The following is a 23,844-nucleotide window of genomic DNA, read 5'->3' as shown; positions in this document are numbered from 1 at the left end:
AGGCTGGCTTTGAACCACGATCCTCCTGATCTCTGCCTTTGGAGTAGCTTGGATTATAGGCATGAACCATTTGCACAGGGTTTCCTCCTTTTTTAAACTGAAGAAAACCCCATTGGATGTATATCCTGTCCACATTTTGTTGATTTATTCACCTATCAATGGACACTTGGGTTGCTTTCCCTTTGGCTCTTGTCAATAAAGCTGTAGATGGGTGTACAAACATCTGTTTGAGTCCCTGTTTTCAAATCTTTTGGGTGTATTTACCAAAGTGTTTAAATGATATCCTTATTACCCACTAAATTCTATGTTTTTCATGTTCTATTTCTAGGCTTTCCAGTGGATTCCATTAGCCTATCTAATCACACAGTTGTACCACACTGTTTTAATCAGTTTATTTTATAGTAAGGTTTTATTTCTCAGAGCCCAAGCTTCTCTTTGCCAAAGGTTCCAGCCACAGTCTGGGTGTATCAAGGTTTGTGCCGGAACCAATCCCTGTGTCTGGGAAGATGGGATGCTCTTACTGGCCAGGCTTGAACCATGAACCACCCCAAAGCAGAGAGAGGGATGGGTGGGAGTGACTGTTAGCCTTTTACTAACCACAGAACTAAGAATGGGGGAGGGCCTTCCCAAGGAAAATAAGGGTGTTATTACCAGGAAGAGGATGAATGCTGAACAGGCAAGACCAACAGATGTCTACTATGATGGGAAAGTGGGACCAGCCAACCCAACTGACACCCTGCTCTCTCTCCCTCCCCACCCCACCTGAATTATCTCAACCAATGTCTCAACAATCCCAGGAGATATTGTTCTCTCTTTTTTTTTTTTCATACTAGGGTTTGAACTCAGGGCATACACCATAAGCCCCTTCACCAGTCCTTTTTTGTGAAGGGTTTTTTCGAGATAGGGTCTCTCAAACTATTTGCCCAGGCTGGCTTCGAACCTCGATCCTCCTGATCACTGCCTCCCAAGTAGCTGGGATTACAGGCGTGAGCCATGGTGCCCAATTGTGCTTGTTGATTTTTTTTCTTTTTTTTCCCCCAGGAGATATTGTTGTGGAATTGACCTGAGCCTAGTGGTCAGTTACCATAACACCCCCACTGCCTGTAAAGAGTTAGGTGCAGAATGCTACTCACATGCAGGCGCTTACCACAAAAAATTACCACGTAGGTTCAACACTGTTAATACAGCCTGTTCTTTAAGAAGGATGTAGTCCTACACCCTGCAGGAAAGGGTCACTAGTGGCAGAGGCAGCAGCCCCAAGAGATAGACTTGTTACCCTCAAGGAAGGTGAAAGACAACTGGTTCCAATGGCAAGAGGACTCTAGGACTCAAGCCCCAGGATTCAGATTTCAGGTCTTGTTCCTGCAGCCTAAAGGAAGGTCTCTCAGCACCAGTCCTCATATCTAGACCAAAGCTAACTTCTCGAGAAAATGAAATGTTTCTGATGCTAATTGGCAAAGCCCCTGATGTTGACCAAGACAGACAACTGAAGTGTTTGAAGTAACTACTGGAGTGCAGACAGGGAAAATGAGGGTAAGTGATCTGCTGCCAACACAGCTCTGGCTCCACAGCTTGTTCTACAGTCTAGAGCTCAGCTTTGGAAGACAGCAGCATCTAGTTGGTGTTTGAGTCAAGAGGTGGGATGAAGTCAGCTAAAGAGATAGTTGTCCTCAACATTTACAAAGGGCAAGTAGAGGGGACATTAATGATGGACTCATACTTTATTTAAATAAATATTTATTGAATAAATGTGAAAAGCAGCCAGAAGAGTGGGAAGCAAACCAGGGAAACCATTGTTCACAACAACAAGAAAAAAGTTCAGAAGAGGGGAGTGTTTAACATACTCCAAGCTGGAAAGAGATCAAGCCTGAGAAGCGACTCTGGATTTGGGAACAAGCTAAGTCACTGGTGATGAGTGGTTTCTTGGGATGACAGGCCTGTGCTGGTAAACAGTTAACAACTAACTCTCTTCAGAAAAGTATGTATTTATGTATACATGTAAGTTTATTATAAAATTTACTGATATTAAGCATTATAGCACAGAATTTATAAACAATATTATACAATTTTTTTGGTAGTACTGGTGCTTTATAGGCAGCGCTCTACCACTTGAGCCATGCCTTCAGCCCAACGTAACACTTTTAAATTTCATCTGCATTAACATTTTCTCTATCACTTTCTTAAATCTTAAAAAGCCTGATTTGTAGCATTTGCCAATTTCTGTAAATATTCCTACCAATGTCTATTTCAAACAACCTACTAGTCACTAAATGAGTTGGGAAAAAAATGCACGTTAGGACATCATTATATAGTATTTCCATCATACAGATAAACATAAATAACCAACTGCAAGAGCATATAACAGCACAATAATCAGAAAGCAAGGAATTTTGAGCATTTAGTACCTCTTAAAGTATTATTTTAAAAAAGGCTTCTGTCATGAGTGGCACATGTAGGGCAACTTGATTGCTCTGCTTGCGGAATTGAGATCAAGGGATTTCAGAAGCATAATTTTTTGGTATCTGGGCAGCTGGTGATTGTTGGTCCTAGCATCCTCAAAAAAAAATTATTTTGCTTTATTTTGGGGTCCTGGAGCTTGAACACAAGCTGGTAGCTACACTGCAGCCTAAATATAACTTATTTTTCTTTACATCCTTTAATAATGGTCATGTTTTAACAGCCAGTCCATAAAGTTCCTAAAAAAATTCAGTAGGAGCACTCCACTGGGTAAGGGGTACAAAAGGCAAACTGCAATGAGATTGGAGCTTTTCCATCATGGCATTAACCATGGCTAGCAAGGTCACCCTCCTGTCTCCCCCACACTCTGCTCTCCCACCTTTCTGCTCCAAGCCTCACTCAAACTGCTCTTCTAGAAGCAACACTCCTAAATCTCTTTTGTAGCACTTAACCATAAGATTTGTGATGGTCAAAGCTGAGTATGTGTCATATTCACATCTTTTCCTCAGTATCTGTTAGAGCTTTGCACGCAGTAAGGGCTCAATAAGTATTCATTGAATTAATGCTAAGGATGAAGGCTGCCATGAGAAGATCAAGTATATATGAATGAATGTGTGTGTAAGATATCAGATACTGTATGTGTGTAAGGCATCACTGCGATGCATCTCTTTGGATGCTTTTTGCTTATCTGGAATGGCTTGGGCCCCATCAGTCAGGGCTGAGGTACAGAGAACCTTCCCAAACATACTGAACCTGAGAATATTCATCTTGTGACACCATAGAACATTACACTCTTGCTAATAGTATGTAACGTCTTAATAACTTCCTTCTGAACATGTTTTTTGTTTTTGTTTTTTTTTTCCAGCACTGACAGGCAACGGTGCAGTATTTTCATCACAATACTGACAACAATGGGTGCTTTGCCAGGTTTCTGGCGTGGCCCCTCTTGTCACAATAGTGAAAGTTTTGACAATAGACCATTCGCAATATTGACACAGTGACCACTTTATAGAAAACAAGAAACATACAGAATGACGCTTTGTTTATCTAAGCTCTGAGAATTAAAGCAACGTAGCAAACACGCACACTGGGGTACAAAAAACACAAATACACTTCCAGCAGTTCATAGAAAAACCACAAGCACGCTAAACAGATCGAAAGACCGGGGAAACAAAAACACGGAGGAAAAAAACCAAACAACCCATCATTGAACACTACAAACACCACCTCACAAGTAATCAACACAATGATCGTCAGGAGAATCAGATAGGAGCAACCAGGGTGTTGCAAGTCCTGGTTACGCAGAGACGCTAATCACGTATCATGCGAACTCCAATCATCACGTTCTATCCGTCCTCCAAAAGGAGGAACAGGCAAGGATTATCCCACCTGACGATAAAAGAAAGAACGCTGGCCAGTCCGTACTCAGTAAAAGAAAATTCCGCTATAAGCTAGGGTGAGAATATGGTATGTTAGTCCAAGCAACCCAGTTGCTTAAGGTTCTTCCAATTCTAGTGGAACCCTTAACTCGTAAATCTTTTAAAATAATTTGCCTTCCATTCGGCGCCAAAAAGGGAGAAACGAATTCCTCCCACAATGCTCCGCTCACGTACGTGCTAAGAGCTTCAACGAGGCACACCAACTATTTACATATCCCCGCCCACTCCCTTTCGCCCTGCCTCTACCGTAAAAATCAAAATAGAAGCGATACCAGTTCTCTTAACAGTCCGTAGGGATGAAAAACGGCCTTTCTTTTCTCCAGCAGTTTGATCACTTCAATTGTCTTCTGAAAACTGTATGTATTGCTCTTACTATAAATATACTTTATTACAAAGCACTAAATAAAATACTAATCCCAAATTCGGGAGATTATTATCCCAACACAGCCATCCTCTACCACCAGTTTCGAGGGGGCGGAAGGAGGGGACCGAAGCCTTTGCCTTCCTTCTTCCAGGAACGATAGGTGGCCACTAGCTTCTCCATCTTTCGTCCCTTCTTTCCAGTTATGATGGTCAGAAAGGTTTCTTTTTCAGCCCAAAGACTGCTACGAATAAGGCCGTTTCAGTGACCGCTGGGAGGGCGCTGTGGAAAGTAGGTGGTGGGTTCAGAACCTCTTCCAATACAAACACCCAAATTTTCAAACCAGACTCCACCCTCAAAGTGTAGGGGAGTGCAATGGGGGTGAGTATAAAACTTCAAAAGATGTTGAATGTATCTGGTATCTCACACAGGAAGGAAGGGGCTAGGTGGTGGAAACCTTCAGATTTGAGGGAAACCTTCCACCCCCATTCCCAAATATTGAAAGCTACCGCACCTGCAGAAGGCAAAAATATACCAGTATGTTGTACACTCCCAACGCTCAAATATGAAGAAGGATAGGGCCACAGACGCACTACAGTGAGCAGCAATGGCTTGGAAATGCACCAGAGTCAAGGAAAGTCTAAATCCACGGGAGGTGATGCACCTGAAAAGGCCGGTGGTGGGGTTGGCATCCGAACCCGGGTTCATCTTTGCTCCCTCACCATATTGCAAGGGCCAGAGTCAGCAGCCTGAGTTTTGGGAGAGTCATGTGAATGGAAGCCAGAGCTGAGTTTGCCCAGATGGGACCACTCTGGACCCTTAAGGGAGGTAAGGTATGCTCTCCACCTACCCTAGGCCACACAGGAATGTTGACCAACTTGATATACTGCGGTAATTTCCACACCCCGCCTCCCACCCCACCCTCCACCCCGTACCCTGGTGTTCCTGGTCCACAATTCAAAACTCAAGAGCCTTCCCTGATCCATGTGCCTCACTTCCTTGGTCTCTTCTGAGTTCTCGTAGTGCTTTATATGTTACACACTTACTCATGAAGCGCAGTGTTTATCACATAGATTTACAGATGTGTGCCTGCCTCCTCCTCAAGGGAGAAAACTCTTACTCCCATTTGGGAATCTCCAGCTGGTGGAGTGGCTCAAATGGTAGAGTGACTGCCTGCCTAGTAAGCACGAGGCCCTGAGTTCAAACTCCAGCACCGCAAAAGCAACAACAAAAACACTTCTAGGTTACTGAGGTGCTAAAATCCAAAAATATAGGAATATCACCATTGCCATTCGGGAATGCCATTTGGGAATCTCCAGAACCTGGAGCATGGCAGAGCTTAACAAACCTATTTTAAATACTCCCTTCTCCCCCCACCGCCATCTCTCAACTGGAGAGATTCTGAGATTCTGTTTGCTCTAATGAAGTGACTGAAGGGAGTCGCGATGAAAATGAGTCCTGTGGGAAAGGTGAGAAAGGATACAGATAAGGCTCTGAGTGTTGTTGAACATGGAAACTCCAGAGAGGAAACCGGCCAGCTCCACTACAAAGAGACCTAAGGTGACAGAGAGCGCTGTCACCAGCCTGCAGAGGAAAGGGATTGGATCAGGACTTTGGGAGTTCTTCGAAGACCCCTCCATTTCCACCACCTCGTCGTTTACACCATCCCGCCCCAAGAGCTCACTGGAGGTCCTGCTTCTCATAGTCCTCGGGGCTGAACCTGAGAGGCAGGCAAGCCTGGATGTTGCTGTCCTGGGGAGCCAAGCAGAGAGGAAGAGAAGTGAAAGAAAAGTGGGCTGCGGGGGACGGGAGGAACCAAGGTAAGTGTGGGGGGAAGGTCCTAGGGAGGGGTGGGTTGTACTGGGTCCATTCGGAGATGCGAATGGGAGGGAAGGGGGGCTGCGGCGCATCTTACCCGGGACCAGAATAAAGTGATGACGACCACCAGATGCGCCAGGAGCGTCAAGAAGCGAGAGGGCACGAGCCCCGAGATCCGAGCCATGGCCTTGGGGGACAGGGGCGCCGCCCAGAACAGAGGCTGTGATTTTTGGAGCTGGAAGTTCAAGCACTTCACGATTTAAGTATCCTGGGCAAGCAGGCAAAAAGCTCCTCTCACACCTCCTTTGCGCGCGCTCAGGCGCAGCCGCCCAGTTGCCTTAGCAACTGCGAACACGGCGTGGCACCGCCTTCTCTGAAGCCTCGCGAGAGCAGTAAATTCTCGAGCCGCCGTGGGCCTGCGGGAGACTGCGGGTTCGGGCTTCCGGGCCAGTGGTGCGTAGGGCGTGGTCCGAGGGTCGCCCTCGAGGGTGTGGGGCTGACTGTGTGCGAGGTGTTAAGTCCCGCGTGGTCGAATTTTCCCCTTCCTCACCGCTCTGGGACCCGAACGGGTGTCCCTAGGTTCCCGACAGTCACATGTTGTCACGGAGTCAGAGGACCCAGGAGACTTCCCTGAGAAAGGCTTGGGTTTCCCCCAGACACCTTGGCTCAGTTTAGTGAGAGATTTGCAGAGTGCAGAAGATTGAGACCTCCCTGGACCTGGAGTGTGAGATGCGAATTTCGGAGCGGAGTGGACCACGGAGACCGGAAAAGGGAAGAGTCTGCGTCCCTGAGAGACAGAGCTGGCTGGGTCCAGATCCAGCTCTCTGAGCTCTATCGCTCCGAGGTGCAGGCCCCGACGTTGCACAGTGACAGTCGAGAACCTTACTGTGGGAAACCTGACGGACCTTTGGTCCTCAAGGGGAATTCCTGCAGATGAAAAAGTTCTCACCACATTCATGGCTCACAGACACGCTCCATCCCCAAGGCATCTCCCAGCCCATTTCCCAGGAGAACCATCTCTTTCCCCTCCACTTCCTATTCCTAGTTTTTCTGGTTTGGTTTTGTTTGTTTTCAGTACTGAGGTTTGAACTCAAGGCCTTTACCTTGAGCCACCCCACCAGCCCTTTTTTTGTGATTTTTTTTTTTCAAGATAGGGTCTCTGGAACTAAATGCTAAGGCTGGCTTCGAACCTTGATCCTCCTGATCAGCTAGGATTATACGATTACGGGTATGAGACAACAACTTGGTTGTCTTCTTGCCTGCGTTGTCACAAGATGGGGTTTCCCTGCTTCATCAATCGGAAGGCCAGCCCGGGGCAGCTAGTCCATGGGAAGAACTGCACTGTGGTTGCCGTCACAGGTTAACTCAGAAAACAGAGGAGCTGTATCTAAACTGGTGGAAGCTATCAGGACCAATTACAATGACAGATTTGATGAGATCCACCATCACTAGGGATGCAGCATCCCAGGTCCAAAATCTGTGGCTTGTATTGCCACGCAGGGAAAGGCAAAGGCTAGAGCTCACCACCAACCTGGGTTAAATATGTAATGTTGAGTTTTCGGCACATGAAAATAATAAAAAATATCCTTCTTCCAAAAATAAAAAATATGATCAAGAAAAGGCTCTTTGTTGGACACCAGTGGCTCACGTCTTTAATCTTAGCTACTCAGGAGGCAGAGATCAGGAGGATTAAGATTCGAAGCCAGCCTGGGCAAATAGTTCATGAGACCTTATCTCTAAAAAACCTTCACAAATAAAGGGCTAGTGGAGTGGTTCAAAGTGTAGGCCCCGAGTTCAAATCTCAGTACCACAAAAAAAAAAAAAAAAGGCCTTTTGAAAATGGGTCACTTGTTCTTAAACTTTGTTTTAGGGAATTTGGCCAAAAATGAATGAAAATGCTTTTCTCCCAAGGCCCCAAAGTAATACATGGGTTTTCTTTTTCTAAACCAGTGAACTCAAAGAAAATCAAAACTTTTTGGTTAAAGGTCATGAAGACAAAGGCTGAACACTTTTTTTTTTTTTTTTTTTTTTGCAGTACTGGGCTTAAACTCAGGGCTTACACCTTGAGCCACTCCACCAGCCCTTTTTTATGTTAGGTATTTTTGAGATAGGGTCTCGCAGAATTAATTGCCCGAGTCTGGCTTCAAACTGCAATCCTCCTGGCCTCTGGCCCCCTGAGTAGCTAGGATTACAGGCGTGAGCCACCGGTGCCTGGCTCTAAAGGCCAAACAGTTCTTACAAATTACTAGAGACTAAAAAGAGATAACAAATTTGACATTATATCCTGGATGGGATCCTGGGCTGGGGTGGTGGGGAGTTTGTTTTTTATTATAAAGGACAGCGCTGGAGGCATGGCTCAAGTGGTAGAGAGCCTGCTTAGCAAACACCGAGGCCCTAAGCTTAAAGGCCTAGTATCACCAAAAATAAATAAACTTAAAAAAATAAATAAAGGATATTGGTGGAACAATTGGCAAAATTTGAATAAGGTTTTCAGCTTAGATAATAGCAATGTAATAATAGAAATGTTAATCTCTGTTTGTTTTTGTTTTTGTTTTTTTGGTGTGGTGCTGGAGGTCAAATTCAGGAAATTAGGACTGGGTTATAGTTTAATGGTAGACGGCTTGCTTAGCATGTACCAGGCCCTGAATACATAAGAGAACATCCTTGTTATAAAAAACACACTGAAGTACTAGTAGCAAAATGACATTGTGTTTGCAACTTACTCTCAAGAGGAAAAAAAATATGTAATTATATATGAAAAGACAATAATAAATAGTTTGGGTGAAGGCACAGGGGAATTCTCTGCATTATTTTTGAATTTTTTTTGTCAACTGGATCGCTTTTTATTTATTTTGGGGGTACTGGGGTTTGAGGACAGGTTTGTTTTTTTTTTTTTTTTGTCTTTTCTTTTTTTGGTGCTGGGATGGAACCCAGGGCCTCATGCATGCTGGGTGAACACTGTACCACTGAGCTACATCCCAGCCTGGGTACTGGGGTTTGAATTCAGGACTTCCTGCTTGCTAGGCAGGTGCTCTACCATTTGAGACACACCCCAGGCTTGGATTGCTTTCTAAAAAACAAAACTGGTGAGTGGAGAAAATCAGACTACCCAGTGTTGACTGGATCGGGGGAGCTTCTAAGCTACCAGCCCAACAGGGACACAAAGTGTCCCCTGGATGATAATGAGAAGGAGCTGAAAACACAATGGGTCAGGTCCTCGAGAACACAGCTGCTATTGGGAGAAGGAAGCAACTGTGGTTGAAGCAGATGATGACAAAACAGAAAGGCTGCTCTAGACTAATGACAGAGGGTGAGAAGGAAGAGTAGGAGGAGGAACCACTGGATGGAAGCTCAGTGAAGAGAATGAGCCTCACATTTGAAAAGAAATTGTATAAAAACCAAGAGTTGTGGATCAAGTTTCCAGACAATCCAGAGAAGTCCATGGAATCCAAGCTGGACCTAACTGATATCATTCAGGAGGTGCACATGGTGGCCCCCATGCCAGACCTGCATTACCTTCTGGTGGAGCTAAGTGCTGTGCAGTCACTTCTCAGGTTGCTGGGACATGATAACACAGATATGTCCATAGCTGTGTTTGATTTGCTTTAGGCACTGACAGACACAGACACTGTTCACGAGAGTGAAGAGGGAGTGGAGGTTCTCATCAATGCTGTACTGGACGGCAGGTGAGAATGCTGCTGCTGCCAGATCTGGAAGCCTGGATGAATCTAGGCAGGAGGAAATGGATGGCATTCACATCACTCTGCTTATTGTGGAGAACAGGGCTGAGTTCCAGCCTGAAGTGTGTAAGAAGGCTGCCCGGCAGGGGCCCCTGCAGTGCTCTTGAAGAGGCTGAAAGCAAAGATGTCTTTTGATGCCAACAAATTGTATTGCAGTGAAGTGCTGACCATATTGCTCCAGGACAATGACAAAAACAGAAATGCTGGTGAGCTGGATAGAATCAATATGCTTCTTCAGCAGTTATCTGTGTTTAAAAGACAGTCCCAGCACAGCAGGGGGTGATAATCTTTTTGATTCCCTCCGCTCCTGCCTGATGCTCAGTTCCAACTGCAAGTGCTTCCTGAAGGGTGAGGGCCTCCAAGTGATAATTTTTATGCTCAGGGAAAAGAAGCTGTCCTGGAACAGTGCCCTGAAAGTACTGGATCATGCCACGATTGGGCCCGAGGGCACTGACAATTGCTCTAAGCTTGTGGACATTCTTTGCTTATGAACCATCTTTCCCCTCTTTATGAAATCTCCCAAGAAGATGAAGAAAGTGGGAACTACTTTCTTGAAAAGAAACATGAACAACAAACATGTTTGTTCGATCCTGGTTTCCCTCCTGGGCAACCTGAGAGGGCAGTAGCAACCCAGTTCCTGAATAAATTCACGGAAAAGTGACAGTGAGAAGGCTGACAGAGTAATAGAATTTTGCATTTCTTTTTTTTAAATAGCTGGGTGAAATGCAAGTGGCCGACAAGAAGACTGAAGGGGAAAAACATGACATAGCCCGGTGTGGAGAGATCACAGACAATGACAAGGAGGACGAAATCTACCTCCGGTGCTTGGACGCAGGACTCTATTCTCCAGCACAACTGCCACATCATGGCTGAGATCTGGAATGCCAGTGTCCCCCAGATATGCCAACCTGTTCACCAGATCCTAAACATGTGACAAAGCTCCATCAAGATCTTCAGGTGCAGGCTGGTGGACTGGCTCAAGCAGTAAGAGTGTCTGCCTAGCAAGCTTGAGGCTCTGGGTTCAAACAAACCCACAACAACAAAAACAAGAAAAAAAAATCTGCACATATGAATAATAAAAGAAAAATGAAAAAAAAAAAAAGAAAAAAAAATCATCAGGCACATCATTAAGGAATATGCAGAGGGCACTGGGGATGGCCCCAGCCTGGAGTTCCAGGAGACAGAGAAGAAGTACATTTTGGGCTTCTGGAAGAACTTCTAGAACCTTCATTCAAGCATGGTAGGCCCTTCCATTCCCTCCCAGAAACGATTTTTACACAGCTGTGTGGTTTTGGACAAATTAAAGACAGTTTTGTATCTCTAGAAAAAACAAACTAAAAAAATGTTTTTAAGATTTAAAAGTCTTTACACACACACACACACACATACACACACACACACACACACACACACACACAGCCACTCACTGCTCTGGTGCTTGGGATTGACTCCAACAGCTTTGCACATGACAAAGTCTACCATTGAGCTACATCCCAGCCTTCCTTCTGAGTTAGTGTTATCATTGAGACACAAAAGAGCACTATAAAACACAAGGAATAATTGCTTGTTATTGCTTGCATTGAAGGTCCCTAGATATTAAACTCTTATATATTAAAGCTCCTCCTCTCCCCAGTTCTGGGATCAAATTTAGGGCCTCATTCGTGCTAGGCAAGTGCTCTACCACTGAGCTACACCCCCAGCTCCTATATATGGAAACTGTTTAATGCCATTTTCAGATAAAGTCACCTTTTTAGAAGGTAACACAACCTTTCCCTTATAATGAAAGCAATGTGGTTACCAACTCTTTCTTTTGTTCCACAAAATAAAAGGGGAGGGAGATAAAGGAAAATGATGGAAACGGTGAATTTGACAAAGATATATTGTAAACACTTTTGTAAATGTCTCATTGTACCCCAGAACAAAAATAATATGATAATAAAAAACAAAATAAAAACCATACTGTTGAGCAGGAGAAACAATAAAGTGTATGTTTCTCTAAAAAATAAAATGAAAAAGTGTGATCATTTAGACTTTTCTGAGAAGTTATTTTCTTAAAAGAGGGAGATTCAGCAAAGATCCTTTATTTTCTATTCAAATAGTGTTAGATGAAAATCAAATATGACAGGCATAGTGGCAGACCTCATAATCCCAGCACTTGGGAGTCAAGGCCAGCCTAGACTACACAGCGGGACTCAGGCTCTGTCTCAAAAAAAAAAAGTCAAGTATTATCCATACTGGTTTCTCAGGCCTGGTGTGTAAGGAAGGTTCTCTTCTTGACTGCTAGACCCTTTCAAAGTTCTGAAGATTTTTTTCAAACCTGCCCTATCTCAGGAGAGACAGGCAAAATCATTAAATATATTGGATGTAACTGCTTTTCTCCTTTGAGGTAGACCTCACTTCCGCTTGACTCCTAAAATGAGAGACAGTGGTGGCACCTAACTTACAACAAGAGGTAAGCTTCCTGTATCCTTCAACACGGAAATCAACAGTATAGGGCTGGCGGTGTGGCTCAAGCTGTAGCATACTTGCCTAGTGTGAGCCAGGTCCTGAATTCAATCCCCAGCACTGTCAAAAAACCAAAAACAAGAAAAGAAGAAGAGAAAAGAATTAATAGTGTAGCAAATAGTCTGAGGGCATACACCAAATAGGAGGATTGTAGCGTTCATGCTTTTCTTCCCTCTGCCTATAACTTACAGGCATATTCTCTAGGGAATAAAAAACCCAGGCAGAGCACCCCAGGAACAGTTTATCAAGTCTGACTGTTCACAGATGAGGAAAGCCATGTCATAGGACAAAAGTAAGTTAAGTTCAGGTCCTGCTTTTGCAAGATTTTCCAAGATCCCTCAGATGAAGAGCAAGAGTCAGTCATGTGAAGATCTGGAGAAAAAGCATTCCAGGCAGAGGGAAGAAAAAAGGTCAAGGGTAGTGGGAATAAGCACAGTGTGTTTGTTGAACAGAAAAGAACCCAGTGGTTCTGAAGCCTAGACATGGAAAGGGAAGAAAAGATCAGAGTGAAGTTAAAGAGGTAGCCAAGAGCTGGATCTTGTCAGATCTTGCAGCCACAGCAGGGGACATGGTCAGATTTGTATTCTAGAAGATGACTGGTTTGAAAATGGAGAATGAATTATAAGCAAAAGGTGAATGAGGAAGACACAGAATTATCTAGAAGGGAAAGGATGGGACTCAGATCAGAGTGGAGCCAAGAAGGTGGAGTGAGGTAGAGGAAATCAAGAGACATTTAGAGGGCTGGGGGAGTGGCTCAAGTGGTAGAGCGCTGTCCTAAGAGACATTTAGAAGAAAAGAAATTCTGGACATGAGGCTGTGGGTTGGTGAAGAAAAGGGAGAGTCAAAGATGACTATTGGATTTTGGGTTCCAGCAGCTGGAGGTTTGGGGCTTATAATAGCCTTCCTGCCTAGGTGACATGCTAGGGAGTACAAACTGGGTAGTCACATTTAATGCTGTCAATTAATGAGTAAGTGGGCACTGGAGGTCTGTCCTGTGACCTTGGTTGGCAGAGGCCTGCCCTACAGAGAAGCCGTTTCTGTGTTTTAGATCCACCTCGTGGCCATAAGCGGTACTGCTGGTGACCAGGTGTCCTTCCCCAAATAGCTACTCACTTCAGGGCTGGGATTGACATGTCTAACATTTCAACTGGTAATAAAAGAACTTACATTTTTTTTTTATTATGGGAAAATATAAGCAGATGAAAAATTAAAGAAAATGTTATAATGCACCACTGTGAAGTTCACTATTCTGCTTCAACAATTATCAACACATGGCTAGCTTTCTTTTAGCTCTACCTTTCTTACAACTGCTGCTAGGCTATTTTGAAGCAAATTCTACACATCATCAAATAGTTTAAATTGCCTGACTAATCCATAGTTTTACTTTTACAGTTTTTTTGAATCAGAGTCCAAATAGAGTCCACACACATATTGCCCTTGACTGACTGCTCTCTCAAACTGAAATCTCTTAATTGTAGTTTTTCCTCCTCCTTGCTCACCCTCTTTCCTTATTCTTTTCTTTTCTTGCAGTTATCTGTTGAAGACGTTGGGCCATTTGTGGCCCAATACTTCTTATGACATTATTTAACATATTTCTCCATGTCTTGTATTTCCTGTAAACTGGCTGTCAGAACCAGTGGTCAGCCTCATGCTGAATGTTCTGGTGGTTTGTACTTTCTGTTCCACCTCATCAAAGACCTGCTTGCCTCTTTCCCTAGTGTTCTTTCTAAGCAGTGGTGGGTTCAGGCACACACAGGCTGAGGAAACCATTTAAAATGGCCCATCAGTTGTCACCTAATGGTATAATTGATTGACATTACCTCAGGATTGACAATCTTTTCAGGTTTCAGAATAGTGTTGTCCTAACTTCATCGTTCCTTCTACATTTATCAGCTAAGATTCTCCCATAAATAAGAATTTACCCAGCCAAGCATGGTGGTACTTTTGTAATCTCAGCACTCAGTGGGATGGGGTGGGGGTGGGGCAGGAGGATGCAGAGCCAGCCTGGGCTATATAGCAAGACTGTCTCAATAAAACCAAAGGTAATAGGGAGGAGCAGAGGTCTCTGGGAAGAGGAGGCTGCACCCAGGGGTGCTCAGGCCGTAGAGCTGTCTTCTAGCCTCACCCCCATGGCTGTGCTCAGTTGCACTGAGTAGCAGCTCTGACTGGTGGCTTTACCTTTCTCTGGGTGACAGAAGCTACTTGACCTGTTTGTCACTGTTCTTGGTTTCTGAGCAGTTTGGGAACAGGGAGAGACACAGTAAAAATTAACCTTCTTAAAACACACACACACACACAGGAAGAGGAAGAAAAGAAGTCACCCTCACCAACTTGTTATATTCTATGACATACAGACCATAGAGGAAAGGCAGGAAAAATGTGACACTTTGTGTCTAGGTTCTCTCACTTAGCATTTTTAGGGTCTCTTTAAATGCTAGGCAAGCACTCAGCCACAGAGCTACACCCCCAGCCCAGCAGGTTGTTTTTAAGATTCATGCATGTTATAGTGTGTGTTAGTACTTCATTCCTCTTTAGGGTGGGATAATATTCTATGCACGTGGCTACACTTTTTTAGCCGCCTATCAGTTGATGAACATTTGGGTGTTTCCACCTTTAGACTACTGTGAATAGTACTGTTACAAATATGGTAATTGGGTTCTATTTTTGTTGGTATTGAACTGGGGTTTGAATTCAGGGCCCCGTGCTTGGCAGGCACTCATGCTAGTGGCTATGAACACTTGTGTACAAGTATTTGTTTGAATATGTTTTCAGTTCTTTTTTCCTTTTCTTTTTTGCTGTACAGGGGCTTGAACTCAAGGCCTATACCTCAAGCCACTCCACCAAACCTTTTTTTTGTGAAGGGTTTTTTCTAGATAGGGTCTCACACACTGTCTGCCTGAGCTGGCTTTGAACCATGATCCTTCTGATCTCTGCCTCCTGAGTAGCTAAGATTACAGGCATGAGCCACCAATGTCCAGCTGTTTTTAGGTTTTTGTGGTATAAACTAAGAAATAGAAGTCCTGAGTCACATGGCAATTCTGTGTTTAACTTTTTGAGAAACTGCCAAACTGTTTTACATGGTGGCCGCACACCTTACATTTCCCATAGCTACATGTGATAGTCCAAATTCTCCACATCTGTGCCAACATTTACGCTTTCTTTTCCTTCTTTGTACGTTAACCATTCTGGTGGGCATGAAGCAGTATCACTTTGTGGTTTTGATGTGCATTTCTCTAATGACTGATGGTGTTGAACATATTTTCATGTGTTTATTGGCCACTTGTTTCTCATGAGTTGGGGATCTTACTATGTAGCCCAGGCTGGGCTCAAACTCTGAATCCTCCTGCCTCAGCCTCCCAAGTGCTGGAACTATAGGTGTGCCACCAAGCCAGCTCCCAGCTCAGTATTAATTTGGGCTGTTTGTCTTTTGTTGTTGAGTTATAAGTATTGGGGTGTCTTTGTTGTTGTTGCTTTGCTTGTACTTTGAAGTGGCTTTGAATTCCGGGTCTGGCGCTTGCTAAGCAAGCAAACTACCCCTTGAGTCACACCTCCACCTCATAGATGGTTTTTACATGGTATAAGATCTAGACTCATATGATTTTCAGTTTCTTCTCCCTCTCTAGGTACTGGTGCTTGAACCCAGGGCCAACACCTTGAGCCACTCCACCAGCCTTTTTTGTGATTTTTTTTTTTTTTGGATCTCATGAACTATTTGCCCTGGCTGACTTTGAACCATGATCCTCCTGATCTCTGCCTCCTGAGTAGCTAGGATTACAGGCGTGAGCCACAGGTGGCCAGTTAGGTTTTTCTTGTTTTTGTCTTCACTTTCTTGAAAATGGTCCTTGGTCTAGGTTGTGAGTTTTTGACATGACATTAGGGTCTCTGATAGTTCCTTTGCTCCCTGGAATGACCGACCAGATGCACTAGGCCAATCTTTACATTACCTTCCCCTTATCTGGAATGATTCATTTTGGGGAAGGAAATCATATTGGGGTGGTAAGTGCACTCTTTGCTTCTGGATTGGTGATTGTTTCTAGGTCCTTTCTATTGACCCAACTAAGAAATACTAACCCAGATCTCAAAGAAGAGCTCTACCACTGAGCTACATCCCCAGACTTCTTTTATTTTTCTTTCTTTTCTTTTTTTCAGTACTGGGACTTGAACTCAGGGCCTACTCCACCAGCTCTTTTTGTGTTAGGTAATTTTGAGATAGGGTCTTGTGAACTATTTGCCTGTGTTGACTTCAAACTGCAATCCTTCTGATCTCTGTCTCCTGAGTAGCTAGAATTACAGACTTGGGCTACCAGCACCCAGCTCTCTTTTTCAAGAGAAAATACACCTCAAATTCATACTTCTATTTCTAATTCAAATTTAGGTTTTTACTCCTCTGATCTTTCTATCCATATCTCTTTTCTCGTATGTTGAATATGTTGGTTTGTAGCAAAGTTAACATAATTACCTATTTGTTTGATTCCATAGCACAATTATTTTGAGCAATGTGACTAACAGGAATTGAACTTAACTTTTCTTTGCAGGTTTTTCTTGTTATTTTTGTTTTTGTCTTTCCCTTAAAATATATCTCAACAGGGATCTAGAACCAAAACAAGTTCTGTGTTTTAAAGACATTTTAAATAATTCCTCTGGGGTTCAGAGTGTGGCTCAAATGGTAGAGCACTTGCCTATCAAGTACAAGGCCCCAGCACTCCCCCCAATATATAAAATAAAATAAATAATTCCTCTGATGGCTAAGTCACAAACTTATTGCATAATTAGACTCAGTGATTTCTTGTTATGTTTAACTTTTATGGATTGCTTTTATTACCTTTGGAAAATCTCAAAGAATCTACCAAAAGTTCCTGAAACTAATAAGTGAATAGCAGGCTCACAGTATACAAGGTCAGTCTATGAAAGTCAATTGCTCTCTTACATACCAGCACTAAACAATTAGGATTTGGAGAAGACATCGCAATAGCACCAAAGAAAAGAAAGAATTACCTATGTATAAATCTATAAAGATGTGTACAGGATCTGTACGTAGAAAACTTCTCGGACGGAAGAAATTAATGACCTAAATGCATGAAAAGACATCCAATATTCGTGAATCAGAAGACTTAATATGGTTAACGCGTTATTTCTTCACCCCGCCGGATTCCAGAAATTCAGAAAATCGCTACGCTCGGGGTGTCTGGATAGCTCTGGCTTCTGAATGCCCAATCTTTTAGTGGTCATGAAGAAACCTGATTCCAACTAGGCACGGCGGGCCTCGTGGCGCAACGGTAGCGCGTCTGACTCCAGATCAGAAGGTTGCGTGTTCAAATCACGTCGGGGTCAGTTTCTTTTCCTGTGGCCTAAATTACTTTGCTTTAATTCCTTTTATATTCAATTCTTGTCCAGCCTCAATGCTCTGAGAAGAAACTTCTCATAAAGGACGGGGAGGTAAGGACTTTGGCGCCGGGGGTCTCGATCTCGTGGGTACTTTTGGAGGGAATCCATGTTATTTTGGGCTTAGTGGGGCTTCTGAGGACAGGCGCATACCTGCACGGCTGGGCCAAGCGGGAGGAGGGCGAGTGTCGCACGCCGGGGGTTGCTCGATCCTCGCGCTGTTAGTTTTCTTTTCAGTACTGGGCAGACTCCCTGGCTCTCTTCCGGACGTAGGCGACCACCCCACAAGCAGGAGAGCAGGACTGACAGTTCAGATCCGAGGGAGAAGAACCTGCAGCAGTAACAGGAAGACGAGGTGGCCGAGTGGTTAAGGCGATGGACTGCTAATCCATTGTGCTCTGCACGCGTGGGTTCGAATCCCATCCTCGTCGGTGAGTGATTGCGTGTACCTGCATTCAGTTTTGTAATTCCGAAGCGAGGATTTCTGTCAACACGACCGTTTCATTCAACGTTTCCCGACTACTAGACACTCTTTCCCCTATAAGGGTTTTCGTCGTTTCTACTTAATTTTCCAGCACTGCCAAGAATTAAACAATCATAGACCTTTGTGCTTAGCTAAGGCGGAGCTAACCTGGCCAAGGAATCGAAGCACAACAAATACTGGGTAGGCGCCGTGGCTTAGTTGGTTAAAGCGCCTGTCTAGTAAACAGGAGATCCTGGGTTCGAATCCCAGCGGTGCCTCTGTAGCCACGTGCTTTTACAACCGCTCGTAGTTTCAGCTTCTTGTGGGACCAGAACGTATAAAACATTTGCCTTTCCTGGTGCACCCATCAAACTTTCGCCCAACCCGCTGCGCGCCCTCAGGCGTCTAGACTGTTTTTGTTTGTTTGGTCCCAGCGCTAAGTACTGCATTTTGCCCCTTGTGCCCGCCCTATTTGCACCTCGACCGGCAGCCAGGTGCCATAATGAGTAAGTGCTCAGCGGATCAGTTTGTATATTCTTCTTTCATGTGTTCTAAATGTGTCCATCCTGAAAGTTTTATCAAGGCACGACGGAGTAATAGTTTCCCTTCACATAGTTTCACCTCACAGTCTTCACCGTAGCTGGCCGGTTAGCTCAGTTGGTTAGAGCGTGGTGCTAATAACGCCAAGGTCGCGGGTTCGATCCCCGTACGGGCCAGTGTCAGGAAGTCCTCCGTTTTTTTTTTCCCACTTTAGAAAAAGGATATCCTGTTAATCGTTTTCAGACACGAAATATAAATGGGGTAAAGTCCTGAAGCAACATATCAAATCATAAGCTCTTCACATGCTAAAAAGAAATGCGCTGGAATTCAATCTGAATTGGGAGTGACTTGGAGCCCCTGTGGTGAAACTTCTTTCTGTGATCTCTGCTTCTAAATTTCATGACTGTCACATGACTATGTAAGTTCTGTGAATAGAAGATTGTTTCAAATCATCACAGATGGCACTGATCGACATTGCGGATTGTCAGGACCAGAGCTGTCAAGTGTTCCTCTTTCTTCACAGCTCCTACCTGCCCACCAGACCCTGAGACGATAACCCCTCCCCCTCTTCTTCTAGAGGATCTTGCTTGCAAGTCTGCTTTTACTGAATCTCTGGACCCCTGCGTGTGATTATCTGTCTTTCATCCCTCCCTCAGATCCACACTGCTGACAGCAGGAACCATATTCTTCCCCATGTAGCCTGGGACCCCCACCTCACTTCCAGTACCCACCCCAAGGGAGCTCCGTGAACAAAACCAACCTGCATTCCCATTCCTTTGGCTGGTCAACAACCCGTGCAACCCCACACAGACGCAGCCTCAGCCTTAGCAGCAGCAGCAACTTTAATTCCACAAAAACTCAGAAAGCCGAAACTGATTAGAACACTCCACAACAGGTGGGCTTCAAAACCGGCAACAATTCCACCTGAACCCTGAGAGCAGCGAGACACCTCCCACGTCAGCCCCTCCTCCATGCAATGTGCCCTTCTCTCAGCTCCACCCCAGTTCTGGCTAAGGAAGTGATTTTGGAGGGGACCTGAGGGGAGAAGCAGGAAGGTCACCTGCAGGTGTGCACTCTTGCCCGCATGGCTAGTGGCCAAGGACTACTCAAGCTTCCCTGGCACCTGAGATATGGGCACTGGAGTCAAGATGGCCACAGTGAGGCTGGGGCCCTCTGTTCCCTTCTCTTGGTCACCCTCAAGCCCAGACCTGGGTTGCCAGGGATGGTGCTCTAGCTAGGGAGAAGAGCTGGGAAGAACAGGGTAGTTATAGATGGTCAACTGAATAGAAGCAGAGCAACATCCCCTCCCACCAGGAGAACTGTTAGAACTTCCCCATATACGCTTCCCTAAAGCCCAGTGAGTGGGCAGGCACAGGCCAGCTAAATGCATCTGGAAGAACCTCCAACACATAGGCCTCCCCTCGGCGAGCAGTTTCCCCCAGGACTCTTTGAAGAGTCCTTAGGGTCCTGCTGGGCCCTTCCCTGGCCGGACGCGCGGCCTCCTCAGTCCTCCTGGTCACTTGCATAGGGCCTCCAACACCTCCAGAGTGCGTCGGATATCTCGGACTTGGCGCGCCAGTCCCTGAACCGGCTGCAGAGCCCGCTCCAGCTCCTCGCAGCGCGCCAGCAGGGTGTACATTCCCTTGATGCTCATGTCCACGGCTTCGCCTAAAGAGTCCACCGCGTCGCGGTAGGTCTGAATGCAGCCCACGCTCAGCGCTGTCAGCTCCTGCACCGCACCACCTAGCCCGCGAAGCAGACGGTCCACCCGGCCGCCCAGTTCTCGACTCAGCCGCTCCAGATCTCGAAGCACGTCTGGGTCGATGGGCGGGATGGTGGGAGTGGGTGCGGGTGTTAGGCAGGGCCGCACAGGGGCCGAGGGAAGGGGTGTAGGGGCGCCGCTCAGCCGGATCTTGAGTTGCAGGTTGTTGGCAACAAAGTGGGTGAGGTCGCCGTGGCGGCTCACGGTGCCCTCGAGCTCCAGGGGGCTGGAGATGGTGGCGCGCCGTCCGCCGCCAGCGCCGGACTCAGCACCCGCTGCGGACCCCGCGCCGCCGCACGCCCCACTTAGCCCATCCAGGCTGCGGCTGTCCTGAAGGCGGCTGGAGAACGAGCGGCCAGCCCTACCGGCCGCCGCCGCCTCTTCGTCGTTGTCGTCCTCCTCTTGCTGAGGCTGCTCGACATTCATCTCGACTCCTCCCGGGCTCCCTCGACGGCAGACCCTCTCCGATGCAGGCTTGTCCTCGGGCGGCTCCGGGTCCTTGCGCTGGGAAGACGGAGGCGGGTCGTGTTCCGAACCTGGCTCCTCCGGGAGGCTGCCGGCCCCGGACGGCGTCGCTCGGGGGCCGGGCTCGTCCTCGCAAACCTCCCGTTCCGGCCGGTGGACGATGCTGCTACTCGAAGTCTTCGCGGTCGCTCTGGGGTGGCGCCTCGCGACCCCAACGTTCTCGGCCTCTTCCTCCCTGGGCACCCTCAGAACCGCGGGCGGCTTAGAGGGCGTTCGGCCCGGCCCGCCGCTGTAACTCGCGGCCTGTGGTTCAGCTAGAGCCAGAAGGTCTGCTTCGGGCCCGGGCCGCCCCCGGGACGACTCCATACTGCGAACGGGGGCCGGAACCGAGGAATTGGTCCGCCCCAGCTCCGGAGGCGGCAGCGGCGCCTTTAAGGGGCGTTGGTAGAGGCGGGCCGATTGGCAGCCGGCTGACAGTGGTAAGGACAGGAAGAGCGCTCTGATTGGTCGCGGTGACCAGGAAGTCCCGGAAGAAGAGCTGTTATTGTACAGCGGAATACACGTGAAAGGCAGTGGGGTAGCGGGAAGGAGGTGACAGCTGCGCTCACCGCCCCGCCCTTTTGGAAATCTGAGCGGGCAGATCTTAAAGGCGAAGGCCCTGAAATACCAGAGTCCCGAGGAGGCGGAGCTCAGACGTTTTCCGCCCGCAGTTGTACCGCCCACAATTTTTGCTTAGCAAACACACCACATGGGGATGAGTCTTAGGGTTCCTAGGAATTCCTGAGGGGTGGAAATAGGATATCCTTCTTGGACCCTCAGGGTTGAACGACACCTAGTTAACCAAGAAGGATGAAATCAGAATTCGCAGGTGAGCATGGTTTGTTCCATACTCCTGGTTGACAGACCTAATGGTTGAACTGTCCAGAGTGACTCAAGGTGGACAGTGCACAGAGGGCCCTAAGGGCTTCCCTGTGCTTTTGCTTCTGTTTTCCGTCTCCTGCCCTCTCTACATCAGAAGTTTCTCCCATTGGAGGATGATGTGTGATTTTTCTCAAAGGTAAAATATTCAACAAATGAAAAGATCACAAATTTCGAAAAGCCCTTTATAGAAAATAAGAAGTTGTGATTGAGAATAACCAGGCTGACACTAGTTTGATGAGTCCTCTTTGATGAGAAGACTGAAAGGAACCAGAAAGGACCCACCTTGCAGGCAGAGAGAATAACTAACGCTAAACCTCAGAAACAAAAAGGCTTGACATAAAAACTGGAGGGAGGGAATCAGGAGACACTGGAGATAAAACAAAATGAGCAAAGAGGAGAATTTCCAATCATGAGGCTAAAGAAGCAAGTAGGGCCACATCATTCCGGGCCTGTAGTTCCTGTTGAAGAGTCGAGATTTCTTCCAAATTCCACTGTAGACACTGGAAAAGTTGTAAGCTATAAAATGTAGCGATGGCTCTGAGACACTTGTGTTTAGTAAAAATAATTCACTAGCCTAGCTTGGTGGGATAGGCCTGTAATTATACTTTGGAGACTGAAGTAGGATGTCAGTCTAGGCTCCATAGCAAGAACCTCCATAGCAAAAACCATACCACAGCGACAAAGCCGAACAGCACAGAAACAACAGCTAACTCTCCATAGCTAATAAAAAGTGTGATTTTTTTTCCCTTTTTTTTTTTTTTTATTTAGTTTTATCGTTTTTACATTTACTCACATGTGTACACATTGTTTGGGCCACCTCGCCCCCACACCCCTCTTTTCTTTTTAACTTTTGTGAAAAATTCCCACAATCACAGTGGATCAGGTTATAGCAGAATCTCTTTCTGGGCCTGGGGGCCTGGCTCAAGCTGTAGAGCACCTACCTAGCAAGCACCAGGCCCTGAGTTCAAACCCTAGTACCATCAAAAAAAAAAAAAAAAAAAAAGACAGAACCTCCTCTGGTTTTTGACAGCACTGACATTGGCTTTTGCAGTCCTCTGACTTTCTTCTGTTCTTTCATTTCTTTCACTCTTTTCTTGAGGTCTTTTTCTTCCCATAGAGGCTGTGTCTTACAAGTCTATGTGGGTTCATTTTTCTTTACATAATTCAGGAAATCGTAAGTCATGTCAAAGCTAGTTGTCTTGCCACCACCAAAATGGGTTCTAAATCCAGACACAAAGATGATGTTTAGTGTTATCTTGTATACTTTGGCTATTTTTTCCCAAGTTTCTGCTTTAGGAACTGTTGCCTTTCCAGGGTGAAGGACACTGATGACTAGTTTGTTTCCTCTGAAGTTGTTAAGTTGGTCATGAATTTCCTGGGGCTAGTCTTGAACCTTGATACTCGTGATCTCGCCTCCCAAATAGCTAGGATTCCTGGTGTGAACCACCAGTGCCCAGCTTGAGATGTATTTCTGTTGCTTTCACACAGCTTCCAGACTAATATGCCATGAGTCTCATGGTGCCCTCTAAGCTTCTCGATCCCTCGGACTGACATCCCCCTTGTCATCCTTTTGCCTCTCCACAGGTGGATGGTCCATCAGATACAAGTGAACCACTACCACCGCCAAGGAGACTTTATTGTCTCATGTAATAATGATCTGAAGTCAGAGTGAGCTTCAAAGAAGTCTGAATTCAGTGGCGTAAGACAGTTATTAAAGACCTGGTTTCTATGATGGGGGCAGCTTTATCCCAAATTAACTTCCTCATAGTGCCCAAATGGCTATGTCACTTGTCATTCTTTTTAGAGTCATTTGTCATTGCCTTACAGGAGCTGAATCTCATTGTTTGAGAACTCTTCCACTTTGTTTTTTTTTTTTTTTTTTTTCATTTTTCTTTTATTATTCATATGTGCATACAAGGCTTGGTTTATTTCTCCCCCCTGCCCCCACCCCCTCCCTTACCACCCACTCCACCCCCTCCCGCTCCCAACTC

General features: G+C 45.9%; 2 protein-coding genes, 6 non-coding genes and 1 pseudogene across 8 annotated transcripts; 6 read left to right on the top strand and 3 right to left on the bottom strand.

Moving 5' to 3' along the window:
* Positions 1-2,423: 2,423 nt before the first annotated feature.
* Positions 2,424-2,557, top strand: LOC141414513 (U11 spliceosomal RNA). The gene has a single exon (XR_012439536.1). It is a non-coding gene; the product is annotated as a U11 spliceosomal RNA (small nuclear RNA).
* Positions 2,558-3,701: 1,144 nt separating this feature from the next.
* Positions 3,702-6,420, bottom strand: Tmem107 (transmembrane protein 107). Its single transcript, XM_020175556.2, has 5 exons — positions 6,173-6,420; positions 5,942-6,009; positions 5,741-5,841; positions 4,772-4,868; positions 3,702-4,539 (listed from the first exon to the last, which is right to left on the bottom strand). Exons 1-5 carry the CDS (start codon positions 6,257-6,259, stop codon positions 4,470-4,472), a joined length of 423 nt encoding a protein of 140 aa, XP_020031145.1. The 5' UTR covers positions 6,260-6,420; the 3' UTR covers positions 3,702-4,469.
* Positions 3,719-3,853, bottom strand: LOC141414393 (U8 small nucleolar RNA). Its single transcript, XR_012439432.1, has one exon. It is a non-coding gene; the product is annotated as a U8 small nucleolar RNA (small nucleolar RNA).
* An 87-nt stretch (positions 6,421-6,507) lies between the features above and the next one.
* LOC141413828 (beta-catenin-like protein 1 pseudogene) lies at positions 6,508-11,721 on the top strand (annotated as a pseudogene).
* A 5,858-nt stretch (positions 11,722-17,579) lies between these two features.
* On the top strand, positions 17,580-17,651 carry Trnaw-cca (transfer RNA tryptophan (anticodon CCA)). Its single transcript has one exon. It is a non-coding gene; the product is annotated as a tRNA-Trp (tRNA).
* Positions 17,652-18,051: 400 nt separating this feature from the next.
* On the top strand, positions 18,052-18,133 carry Trnas-gcu (transfer RNA serine (anticodon GCU)). The gene has a single exon. It is a non-coding gene; the product is annotated as a tRNA-Ser (tRNA).
* A 236-nt stretch (positions 18,134-18,369) lies between these two features.
* On the top strand, positions 18,370-18,443 carry Trnat-agu (transfer RNA threonine (anticodon AGU)). Its single transcript has one exon. It is a non-coding gene; the product is annotated as a tRNA-Thr (tRNA).
* A 364-nt stretch (positions 18,444-18,807) lies between these two features.
* On the top strand, positions 18,808-18,881 carry Trnai-aau (transfer RNA isoleucine (anticodon AAU)). Its single transcript has one exon. It is a non-coding gene; the product is annotated as a tRNA-Ile (tRNA).
* A 648-nt stretch (positions 18,882-19,529) lies between these two features.
* On the bottom strand, positions 19,530-21,389 carry Borcs6 (BLOC-1 related complex subunit 6). Its single transcript, XM_020175543.2, has one exon. It carries the CDS (start codon positions 21,296-21,298, stop codon positions 20,222-20,224), a length of 1,077 nt encoding a protein of 358 aa, XP_020031132.1. The 5' UTR covers positions 21,299-21,389; the 3' UTR covers positions 19,530-20,221.
* Positions 21,390-23,844: the final 2,455 nt, after the last annotated feature.

This window comes from Castor canadensis, chromosome 11 (genome assembly GCF_047511655.1).
Source record: "Castor canadensis chromosome 11, mCasCan1.hap1v2, whole genome shotgun sequence".
NCBI classification, from domain to species: domain Eukaryota; kingdom Metazoa; phylum Chordata; class Mammalia; order Rodentia; family Castoridae; genus Castor; species Castor canadensis.
The sequence above is the reverse complement of the archived record's forward strand: the minus strand, read 5'-3'. Positions and strand labels throughout refer to the sequence as shown.

What these genes read in the sequence shown, in the direction of transcription:
- Tmem107 (XM_020175556.2), bottom strand. Translation starts at nt 6,259, where the DNA reads ATGGCTCGGATCTCGGGGCTCGTGCCCTCTCGCTTCTTGACGCTCCTG. An exon ending in TCACTTTATTCTGGTCCCGG is followed by an intron (nt 6,010 to 6,172) that starts GTAAGATGCGCC and finishes TTGGCTCCCCAG; the next exon opens with GACAGCAACATCCAGGCTTG. An exon ending in TATATTTTTGCCTTCTGCAG is followed by an intron (nt 4,540 to 4,771) that starts GTGCGGTAGCTT and finishes TACTTTCCACAG; the next exon opens with CGCCCTCCCAGCGGTCACTG.
- Borcs6 (XM_020175543.2), bottom strand. Translation starts at nt 21,298, where the DNA reads ATGGAGTCGTCCCGGGGGCGGCCCGGGCCCGAAGCAGACCTTCTGGCT.